This window comes from Curcuma longa, chromosome 20, assembly GCF_044706935.1.
Source record: "Curcuma longa cultivar G26 ecotype Majalengka, Jawa Barat chromosome 20, ITB_CL_G26_1.1, whole genome shotgun sequence".
NCBI lineage: Eukaryota > Viridiplantae > Streptophyta > Magnoliopsida > Zingiberales > Zingiberaceae > Curcuma > Curcuma longa.
In genome coordinates this window covers 2,096,207-2,107,075 of record NC_133880.1, presented here as the reverse complement: position 1 = coordinate 2,107,075, position 10,869 = coordinate 2,096,207, and the positions used below count along the sequence as shown (strand labels likewise).

General features: G+C 39.7%; 2 protein-coding genes across 2 annotated transcripts; one reads left to right on the top strand and one right to left on the bottom strand.

Moving 5' to 3' along the window:
• The first annotated feature begins 1,119 nt into the window (after positions 1-1,119).
• LOC141813374 (IQ domain-containing protein IQM1-like) lies at positions 1,120-4,184 on the top strand. Its single transcript, XM_074701335.1, has 10 exons — positions 1,120-1,267; positions 1,478-1,956; positions 2,113-2,227; positions 2,323-2,388; positions 2,472-2,560; positions 2,651-2,738; positions 2,860-2,997; positions 3,134-3,226; positions 3,312-3,413; positions 3,509-4,184. The coding sequence occupies exons 2-10, from the start codon at positions 1,502-1,504 to the stop codon at positions 3,995-3,997; spliced, it is 1,635 nt and encodes a 544-aa protein (XP_074557436.1). The 5' UTR covers positions 1,120-1,267; positions 1,478-1,501; the 3' UTR covers positions 3,998-4,184.
• Positions 4,185-4,993: 809 nt separating this feature from the next.
• LOC141813372 (carbamoyl phosphate synthase arginine-specific large chain, chloroplastic) lies at positions 4,994-10,468 on the bottom strand. The gene is made up of 4 exons (XM_074701333.1): positions 9,153-10,468; positions 7,743-8,438; positions 5,842-7,403; positions 4,994-5,406 (listed from the first exon to the last, which is right to left on the bottom strand). The coding sequence occupies exons 1-3, from the start codon at positions 10,434-10,436 to the stop codon at positions 5,865-5,867; spliced, it is 3,519 nt and encodes a 1,172-aa protein (XP_074557434.1). The 5' UTR covers positions 10,437-10,468; the 3' UTR covers positions 4,994-5,406; positions 5,842-5,864.
• Between the last annotated feature and the right edge of the window lie 401 nt (positions 10,469-10,869).

Here is a 10,869-nt window from a genome sequence, read left to right as displayed (position 1 = left end):
ATTTTCCCCTAAAAGTCTACGAGAAATCAGCAATCAAACCCCGCCGACACAAAAGGAAACAAAGAAAGTAGAAAAAATAAATATGAAAACAAAAAATACTAAAAAAAAAAAAGGGCCAATTTATTCGTGTCAGTAAGCTTTGATTGACTTTTTTACTCGACGGGCCGCAATACTACGCAGCCTCGCATAGTAGTTTTATGTCAGCATCAACATGGAAATGAATGTGGTTGTCGTATTATGCATGCAACGTACATCCCGTATAAATAATTGCTTTTTATTAATTTTTTTTATTTTTTACTTATCCTGATTATGGTCAATTTTCTCCGGCAAAAGTGCAAGTGGTGCCACGAGCACGTGCGTTCTTTGCGGAATATATATTTTTTTTAAAGGAGAAGAAGAAAGCTGTTAATCCTACTTCATTGACTTCAACTCGTTCTCATCGGTTTGTAAAAAGTCAAATACCGGTCACACTTGTAGATCAATATTATCTAGGTCAGCACCACTCATTCAACCATGCGGTTCTATCTTTGCCTTGACCTTGTGTCTTTTTAGCGAATATCGCCTGCGATTATCGCTTGCTCGGTGATCTTGCCGCGATTAATCAAGAAAAATACATCTAAATTATCAAAAATTATATTCTGAATGCCTACATAAATTATATTTCGAATTTATCTACTAAATAAAATAGAGAGAAAGATAGTCTACCTTCAAGATTAATCAAGCAAATACACGCAGATTATCAAAAACAAACAGTCAACGTTTGAGAAGGCAAATTGGTCCAGAAGAATACCGAGTTTGACCATCCTATTCATGGCTTATGGCTGACTAGTAGCCTAACCATCCAAAATTATATTTTATATCAAAATTGAACTAATTACACAAAACATAAAGACGAACTGAAGATTATAAAATTCCAAATTTTCAATTAATCAAATGATTTTACTAAATAACTTATTAATCTATTGGAGACTCGAACCTGTGGTCGATTGTTGCTTGGGCTTTAGTGATGCAGACTTGGAGGCTTCTTCAAACTTTCGGTTTGTCTTTTGAAGACTTCAAAGCCGCGGACTGGAAATCTGCAGCTCAAGCCGTTGACGGTCGACCAGGTAACTTCCATGAAGGTGATCGTATGGCCACATCCCTTCAAATATATATCTGCCACTGGCACAAGATCTCTAAACTCGTCATAAAATCACCCAAAAGAAGAAGAAGAAGAAAACACTTCACCTCCTAAATCTTCCTGTCAATCGGATCTAATAGTAGTCAGGTACAGTTCTCAAAGCTCTGTTCTTGTTCTTGTCCTGTTCTTCACATTTTTGGGAGAATCATCCCCTGTTCCCTTCTCTCAAATATCCTGTGAATTCTAGGTTATGCAATTATTTGAAGGATGAATGGATGATCGAACTTCAGAATTTAAGTCAAAAAATTTAACTTTTTTATTGATCAAAGTTTCTTCTTTGAACTTCTTTATAAACAGGTCCAATCATTGTAGCTGCTTGCCATGAGTAATAAAGTCTTCTGCTTGGCCGACCCAAAGGTTGCAGTAGCGAGATCCATGAGTTTCGGTGACAGAGAATCCAACAAGCTCTTGAGAAAATCGATCAGTTTCAAAAGAAGTGATTCGTTGAATAAGATGGTATCCACCGAAGCACCAGGGATGGAGAGATCACTGAGCTTCAAGCACTGGGAGCCCCAGGTGACCAAGATCGAAGGAGCAGCTACTGATGAGCAGGCCGTAGAAGACCTCAAGATGCTGCAGCTATCTTCTCCTCCCAAGATTCAGGCAAATTTTCCAGCGCCGATTGTCGAGCTCCCCCAGAGGCAGCTGCTCGAGTTCTCATCCCCGCGGCCGTTATGTGAACTCGATGCAGCGGCAACCACGCTGCAAAAGGTCTACAAGAGTTACAGAACAAGGAGGAATCTTGCAGATTGTGCAGTAGTTGTGGAAGAACTCTGGTTAGTAATCTCAATTCTTTTCTAAAGTTGGCTGCTGCAAGTAACCAAAAAACATAGATTGATCTTCCTTCACTTGAGAACAATAATTAATTACACAAAACGAAATTTCTACTGTGTTATTACCTGATTCAGAGTCATGAACTCCTCAAATTGTAGGTGGAAAGCACTTGATTTTGCATCTCTCAGAAGCAGCTCTGTGTCATTTTTCAACGTTGAGAAGCCAGAGCCTGCAGTTTCTAGGTGGGCAAGGGCAAAGAAAAGGCTAGCCAGAGTATGCAAATTTCTTTCTTAATGTCACTTTAGAGCCCAAATATTGAATTTTAATCATCATGTTAATCTAATCTATCATGAATTCATCCTATTCAGGTTGGTAAGGGTCTCTCCAAAGATGAGAAAGCTCAGAAATTAGCACTGAGACATTGGCTAGAAGCTGTAAGAATCCAAATCTTAGTTTCACATTCTTCTGCTGAACAATCTTTTAGAAAGTTAGACTGATCCAATGTTGACATTTGCAGATTGATCCAAGACATAGGTACGGGCACAACTTACATTTGTATTATGATGTCTGGTTTGCAAGTGAAAGCACCCAACCATTTTTTTACTGGTAAGCAGAAAATAATAAAAGTTAACAAACCGAAAAGATATTGATGTTTTTTTCTTTTTACAAAATTTTAATTTGGATATAAATCTTTAGGTTGGATGTTGGAGATGGAAGAGAAGTGAATCTCGAGGTGTGCTCAAGAAACAAGCTTCAAAAGCAGTGCATCACATACCTTGGTCCAGTAAGCTCCTTGTTCCAATCATTATATTTATGTTCTGTATTTTAAGTGTTGTATCCAATATTATCAAACCCTAGCTTAAGATTTTAAAGCAAGGTATCTCATTACGTTCATTTACTTGCAGAAAGAGAGGGAAGCATATGAAGTCATAGTAGAGGATGGAAAGCTGGCTTACAAGAAAAGTGAGATGCCAGTGAATACTACTGAGGGTTCCAAATGGATATTTGTTCTCAGCACATCTAGATCACTATATGTGGGGAAGGTAAACACAAATACTCAGCACAATTTTTATGAATTGTATGATTATATGTGCTAAATTAGTTTAGCAAAGAATTGACAAAGCAAGTTCCTATATCAAAAGGCTAATTATTCTCCTTTTTATTTTAATCTATGAACAGAAGAACAAGGGCACATTCCAACACTCTAGTTTTTTAGCTGGGGGAGCAACAACAGCAGCAGGAAGACTAGTTGCGCAAGAAGGCATACTCCAGGTTAGGAATTTAAAGCAGTCCCAAGTTAATCTGAGTCTAAGTTCATCTTAATTTCTATTTTAAGTAAAACTTAGCATTTCAACAGGCTATATGGCCATACAGTGGCCATTATCTTCCAACAGAGGACAATTTTAAAGAGTTCATCAGTTTTCTGGAGGATAATAACGTGGACCTAACAAATGTTAAGGTAATCAAATTTAGTTCTAGCATTCTACAATCCGATGGAATTTTGAAATTGAATTCTGTGATGAAATTTAATCAAAGTACCTGTTTACTCCACAGAAATGCTCCGTCGACGACGACGACTACAACTTATCTAACAAGGGCAACGCCAGCGACCTCCCCGAAGTACTCTCCCAGGAGGCGATCAAATCCAAGGTTGATGCAAGCAAATTCGACCCGAAGGAGACGGATCAGCGATCCGAGAAGCCGGCGCCGACTCCGGTCTCCCGGCAGCAATCCAGGAAGTGGACGACGGCGGCCGGAGCCCGGATCAGCTGCGTCCGGGACTACCCGTCCGACCTCCAGTCGCGGGCATTGGAGCAGGTCAACCTCTCGCCGCGCGTCGTCCTCTCCCCCATCACCAACAACTTCAACGGCCCGATCCCGTCGCCGCGGCCGAGCCCTAAGGTCCGCGTGTCGCCGCGAGTACAGTTCATGGGCATCCCGACGCCGGCGTCGTCGCCGTCGCCGCCACGGCTCCCGTACATTGGCATCCCCTCGCCCAAAGTGTCCCTCCGGCTCCCCAAGCAAAAATCGAGGGCGGCGTGATGCGAATTGCGATTCGTCAACAAGAGCATTTAGAATTTTGAGTTTCAGATTTTTTTTTTCTGAGATTAATAATTATTTTGTTCGTTTAATTTAAATTTATTTAGTTCATCTGATTTAATTGATTGAGCTAAAAATAGTTCATTGTGATTGTAGTACATTTTCTAATAAACTCCTCTTATTTTACTAATTCAAGTTGATCAACTCTTTGCACGTCAAGAGAATAGTTCATCATATTTTACAACTTAAAATAATTTCAACTTAATTATAATTACTACATATAAAATATTATTATATTATATTATATTATATCAAAATATTCTTTATTAATTAATTAAAATCTATCAAACTTAATTAAAAATAATTTTAATTTAACTAAAACGGCTTCAATACTATTGAAACATTTATAATTATACTTTTTATAATATTTTTAAAATGATTTTAATCCAGTTAGAATAATCCTAACTAAATTTAAATAATTTTAATTAAATTTATAATAATATTTTATTTATTATAATTTTAATTAAATTTGAATAAACTGTTATAAGTTGTAGGTAATAACTCTACAACAGTTATATAACAGTGGAGCCTCTAAAAAGTGTTAAAGCGATTTTAATTAAATTAGAATGATTTTAATTAAATTTAAATAATTTTAATTATTAAAAATAAACCCATTTGCTTTAACTCGTTGCCCATGACCTTGCATGCTACATTTACCAAATTGACATTGAAAACTCTAGTAATGCATTTATAATTATTCAAATGTAATTCAGAAATATTAAAACTAAACATGCTTCAAAAAATAATAAAAGAATATCAGTAAGTAATTGTATTCAACTATACTTCATTTAATGTTTGAAGGCCTAATTGTGAATTATGCAATTTAGCATAATTTAATAGAAATTTATCCAATATACTTTTAAAAATTATGCACCTGTTAGTCCTTTGCTACTAAAAATATTGTTGCAGCTCAAAACAAAAGAAATCAGGAAATTAACATTTCCGGAAATTTTCATCTTGAATTAGCTTGAAAATAACAGAGGAACTTACCGTTCTTAAAAACTACATATAATAGACAAGATGGCAAATCCAAACATTACAAGACATAAAATTCTGATAAGTTATTGATTCCAGCAAATGTCCCCATTCTTTTACTGGTAAAGATTGAAATTATTTGCACACACATGAATATAAATTCACCACTTGCTGTTTCATTTTCCTCATTGATACAAGGAGAAACCACAAGCTACCATTCCGATTACTCGCTACTTGGCTTCAGAGTTTGCCATATTGGAACAAAAGTTAACTCCAACTCAACTAGTGTGTCGATAATGACAGTGATTAGCCAACAATAACTGACAAGCAGATGAAGTCTTGCCAAGTTGCTTGATTGATTCAGTGCAGCTGACGCTCTGAAATTTCATCAAATTGATCAGTTCAGTATGGTATGTGACTGCAGCTTCAAAAGAAAAGCACGCAAAAATGATGTGTTTCTGTTGGGATCTGAGGCAACACTTCAAATTCATAGTGGTCCTATGGGAACAAGATGATGATTTTGTGAAATTTTAGGACATGGTATTCGATAAATGAAGTTAGAGTATGAATACATCCTACTGAAGTAGAATCAAAATACAAAATTTAAAACTAGTGTAAGCAAGCAACAGATTAACCTTGGCCTAAAATACAGAAAGCAAGAAAAAATGGATGAATTTTCAATGTGTTGTAATTATGAAAGGCAAACATACTAAGAGAGAAAAATTCGTAAGGCTCGTGGATGCCAAAGTGTTGGAGAAAAGCAAGAACCAGTTAAAACATGAATGATGGAGGAAAGGTATAGAGACATCGACCTGTATATCAAGGGAATACACGCTTAAACAGAAGATGAAGCTGCCTGCAATTTTAACTGTTGCTCTGAAACATTAAAATAATCTTGCAAGGCTAACATTTGGATAGAGCTATGCTTCAAGCTCTTAATAGCTTCCACAGTAGCCATGGCCCCAGCCACTGTAGTTATAATTGGGATCTTGTAAGCCAATGCCATTCTCCTCAGTTGCCTTCCATCAATTGCATCAAGTGCATCACCTGAACTTGTTATTACCATAGCTTGTATGTCTCCATTTGCTAACATATCTCCTGCATGAGGTCTCCCCTCATGCATTTTAAAAACAACCTCAACTGGAATACCCTCCAATTCTAGTACTCTAGCTGTCCCAGAAGTTGCGACAATTTTGAAACCAAGTTCTAGGAACCCACGAGCAAGGGAAGCAAGGTGTGGCTTTGTCAGATCATTTAGGCTGAGAAATATTGTACCACTAACTGGCAGCTTCTGGCCAGCAGCAATCTGTGCCTTGGCAAAAGCCACATGAAAATCGAAGTCAATTCCCATAACTTCTCCAGTGCTACGCATCTCTGGACCGAGAAGCACATCACAGCCTTGGAATTTTTCAAAAGGAAGTACAGCCTCCTTCACCGACACATGCCTTGGCACCACCTCCTTTGTGAATCCAAGTTCATGCAAAGTCTTTCCTGACATAACAAGGGAAGCATATTTTGCCAGTGGGTGACCAATAGCTTTAGAAACAAAAGGGACAGTGCGAGAAGCGCGTGGATTTGCTTCGAGAAGATATACATCTCCAGCAGCAGTAATAGCATACTGACAATTCATAAGCCCACATACACTTAGTCGTTTGGCCAGCTTTGTCGTCCATTGTCTAATTATATCTAAACACTTACTTGACACAGTTTTTGTGGGAAGTGAACATGCTGAATCACCAGAATGAACACCAGCTTGCTCTATGTGCTCCATAATGCCACCAATCACCACATTCCCCTTCAAGTCAGCTAATGCATCGACATCAATTTCAATGGCATCATTGAGATACTTATCTATCAAGACAGGACGCCCTGGATCCACCTCTACTGCATTCTCAAGATATTTTACAAGTTTATCATCACTATAAACTATTTCCATTGCTCGTCCACCCAAGACATATGAAGGTCTGACTACAACAGGATAGCCAATGTCACTGGCAATTGAGATGGCATCTCTTTCACTCTTTGCAATGCCTCCTTTAGGTTGTTCAATCTTAAGGTCATTGAGAATTGCATTAAACCGTTCTCTATCTTCTGCAGCATCAATGGAATCAGGTGATGTTCCCCATATTTGCACAAGCCCTGTTCCAGTGGAGGATACCAATTTTTGCTCTTCGAGGTAATGTTGTATAGGAAGTGCAAGCTTTAGAGGTGTTTGTCCACCAAACTGCACGATAATGCCATCAGGCCTCTCCAAGTCAATCACATTTAAAACATCCTCGACAGTCAAAGGTTCAAAGTACAGACGATCACTAGTGTCATAGTCTGTGGATACAGTCTCCGGGTTGGAATTCATCATGATTGTCTCATATCCGTTCTGTAATAGAAAAAACAAAAAAGAAGCTTAATAGAAAATGAGATGCAGATTTAGCAGAGAAAACAAAGGATTTTTAAATAGAATATTTTTTCTACTTTTTAATAGTCATTCAGCTGGAGAAACAAAAGAGAGGGAAAAAATATCAAAGCAAAACTGTAGATAGTTGCATGATGGGCACGATTGGGATGCTGATTCTCTGAGGGCAACCAGATAAACTTTAATGCTTGATACCCAATTAAAAGTGCACAAACACACACACAAATAAAAAAGGTAAGATTCTGAAATTCAGGAGAAACATATAGCAAGGAAACAAATTTTGTGAAAAAAACAAAAACTGACCTCTTTCAGGGCAAAAGAAGTATGACAACAGCAGTAATCAAACTCAATACCCTGGCCAATACGGTTTGGTCCACCTCCCAATATCAGCACTTTTTTCTTTTGAGTGGGAGTTGATTCACATTCAAAATCATATGAGGAGTACATGTAGGGAGTGTTTGCCTCAAACTCTGCAGCACATGTATCAACCCTTTTGTATGCAGGGATCACACCTAGTGACAAACGCTTTTTTCGTACATCTCCCTCAGAGGAAGATGTTGCATATGCTATCTGTTTATCACTAAAGCCTCTCCTTTTAACTTCATACATATCATCCTTTGTCAGCTGGTCCAGCTTCCGTGACAAGAGGAATTGTTCCACATCTACTAACTCTTTGAGTTGGAAAAGAAACCATTTGTCAATAAGACTCAGCTCATGAATTTCTTCTATCTTCATTCCTTTCTTCATTGCTGCATATACAGCATGTATACGATCTGGATTAGGCACTCTCATACTGTACTTCAACTGATCCCAATCCCAGTCAAGTTCCTTGATACGTGCACAACCCCACCCAGAATATCCAGACTCCAACGATCTAACTGCCTTTTGGAAGGACTCTTGGAAAGTCCTCCCGAGTGCCATTGCTTCACCCACAGATTTCATCTGGGTTGTTAAGATTGGTTCTGAACCAGGAAATTTCTCAAAGGCAAATCGTGGGATCTACAACATGAAAGTAAAGTGTGTCAACAGAAGTAATAATGTACATAGAGTTTAGTAATGATAAAAAGGTTAATTTACCTGTAAGTCATTAAACAAAGACTATTAACAGGACACTTTTATAATTTTCAGAAACTAAAATAAAATTTGACCCAGTACCAAATTTTAGGTAATTAAACCAACAGTTTTCCGTTGAAGGAAGAGGCAATGGAAAAAATATATATATACCAATAAATGTTACATCTGGATTTACAACTGTTCTGTTAACTTCCATCCAAGACCAAAGTAATTTAATTGAATGTGCATGTACTGGTCATTTATCATTATCAGCTTGCATATATGAGAAGCAAATAGAAACACCATCTGAATTAACATATGACAAGAACTTGTAAGATCTGTCCTGGAAAAGTCATTGTAGATAAGGTATCATATTCCTTGTGAAACTTGTATACTGCATGCTAAATTTTATCTAGATACTATATGCATGATGATAAAAAAATAACATTTTAAGAAATCTTCCATTTTTTAGCTCTGGAACGTCTAATTTTGACAAAGTATTGAGAAAATCTTGCCTGTACTATTTCCATTAAATGACAAATGAGTAGCATGAAGAATAGCATTCCATTAAAATCATTTATTTGAATCAAAAATCAACAAGATAGATGAACCAAATAATTCCACAAATCTAGGATATGAGGAAGAACAAATGTGGCGCACCTTTGTAACCACATAGTCTATAGATGGCTCAAAACTAGCTGGCGTTTTCTTGGTGATATCATTTGGAATCTGCTCAAGGGTATAACCCACAGACAGCTTAGCAGCCATCTTAGCAATGGGAAAGCCAGTTGCTTTCGAGGCAAGTGCGGATGATCTTGAGACTCTAGGGTTCATCTCAATCACCATCACCTCCCCATCCACTGGATTAACCGCGAACTGCACATTAGAGCCCCCGCATTCCACTCCAATTTCCCGAATGATTGCCACCGAGTAGTCCCTCAGCCTCTGGTACTCCTTATCCGTCAGTGTCTGTGCAGGTGCCACTGTGATTGAATCCCCTGTGTGTACACCCATGGGATCAATGTTCTCAATTGAGCAGATGATCACGACATTGTCAGCCAGGTCACGCATCACCTCCAGCTCGTACTCTTTCCACCCAAGGAGAGATTTTTCGACTAGGACCTGGGATGTAAGGCTAGCGGCAAGCCCAGCGCGGCAAATAGCTTCAAACTCGTCCCCGTTGTAGGCGATGCCACCGCCAGTGCCGCCAAGGGTGAAAGCAGGACGTATAATGAGGGGAAAACCACCTATGCTTTCAGCAATGGCTAGACACTCATCCAGGGTGGTGCCGATTCCAGACGGCGGCGTACGGAGGCCGATGCGGTCCATAGCGCGCTTGAAGAGATCGCGGTCCTCAGCGGCGCGAATGGCATCCAGCTTGGCGCCAATAAGCTCGATCCCGCGGCGGGCAAGGGCACCAGACTCCGCGAGCGCGACGGCGAGATTGAGAGCAGTCTGGCCGCCCATCGTGGGGAGGATGGCATCAGGCCGCTCGGCATCGAGCACCTGCTCGACCAGCTCCGGGGTCATGGGTCCCACATAGGTGCGGTGGGCGAGGTCAGGGTCGGTCATGATGGTAGCTGGGTTGGAGTTCACCAGCACCACCTCGTAGCCCTCGTCCACCAGGGCTTTGCACGCCTGCGTGCCGGAATAATCGAACTCGCACGCCTGCCCGATCACGATCGGCCCGGCGCCCAGGATCATAATCTTCTTGATGTCCGTACGTTTTCTCCCCACAGGAGGAAGTCCCGCGGCATCCGGCCTCTCCACCTCCCGGGAGGAGGCGCGGGGGAGGAAGCGGTGTAGGAGGCGAGTGAGGGGGAGACGGGAACTTGGGAAGGGCTTGAGGAGAGGCGGAAGAGCGGAGGCTAAGGAAGGGGCACAGGGGAGCAGAGAGCGGCGCGAGGGCAGGCAGTGGAGGCGGTGGGGGTGGCAGAGAGCCATGAAGGAGGAAGAAGAGAGGTGAGGTTTCTGGTGGAGCGGGCGGCGCTGGGTCTTGCTTTGACCCACCTTGAGGCATTTATACACTGTTCCAATTTCCAATTTCCCACAGGCAGTCTGGAGACCGTAGGGTTTCCGATGTGGGTCTGAGTGAGGGGCCCACCACGACTAGCCAATGAGATAGCAACAATTCTGCCGTGGCAATTAATATTTTTTTTATAAAATAACTTTTACAATATTAAACTTATTTAAAATTTAAGGATAAAAATTAAAAGAATATTTTATTTTCTAAATCATCTGACCGTCTATTTTTTTTAATTTTTTATCATCCATCTTCGTTATTAAATCTTGTATAATTATGAAGTGGGATATTTTTGATAAAAATCAGGATTCATGATTACTTTTGTCCAAAATTTAAATATAAATTTTTTAATTA

Excerpts from the sequence above, each read along its gene's own strand:
- LOC141813372 (XM_074701333.1), bottom strand. The coding sequence starts at position 10,436 with ATGGCTCTCTGCCACCCCCACCGCCTCCACTGCCTGCCCTCGCGCCGC. Across the intron at positions 8,439-9,152 it reads TAGACTATGTGGTTACAAAG|ATCCCACGATTTGCCTTTGA; the intron begins GTGCGCCACATT and ends TTCATGTTGTAG. Across the intron at positions 7,404-7,742 it reads CTTCTTTTGCCCTGAAAGAG|AACGGATATGAGACAATCAT; the intron begins GTCAGTTTTTGT and ends TTTCTATTACAG.
- LOC141813374 (XM_074701335.1), top strand. The coding sequence starts at position 1,502 with ATGAGTAATAAAGTCTTCTGCTTGGCCGACCCAAAGGTTGCAGTAGCG. Across the intron at positions 1,957-2,112 it reads GTAGTTGTGGAAGAACTCTG|GTGGAAAGCACTTGATTTTG; the intron begins GTTAGTAATCTC and ends CTCAAATTGTAG. Across the intron at positions 3,414-3,508 it reads TGGACCTAACAAATGTTAAG|AAATGCTCCGTCGACGACGA; the intron begins GTAATCAAATTT and ends TTTACTCCACAG.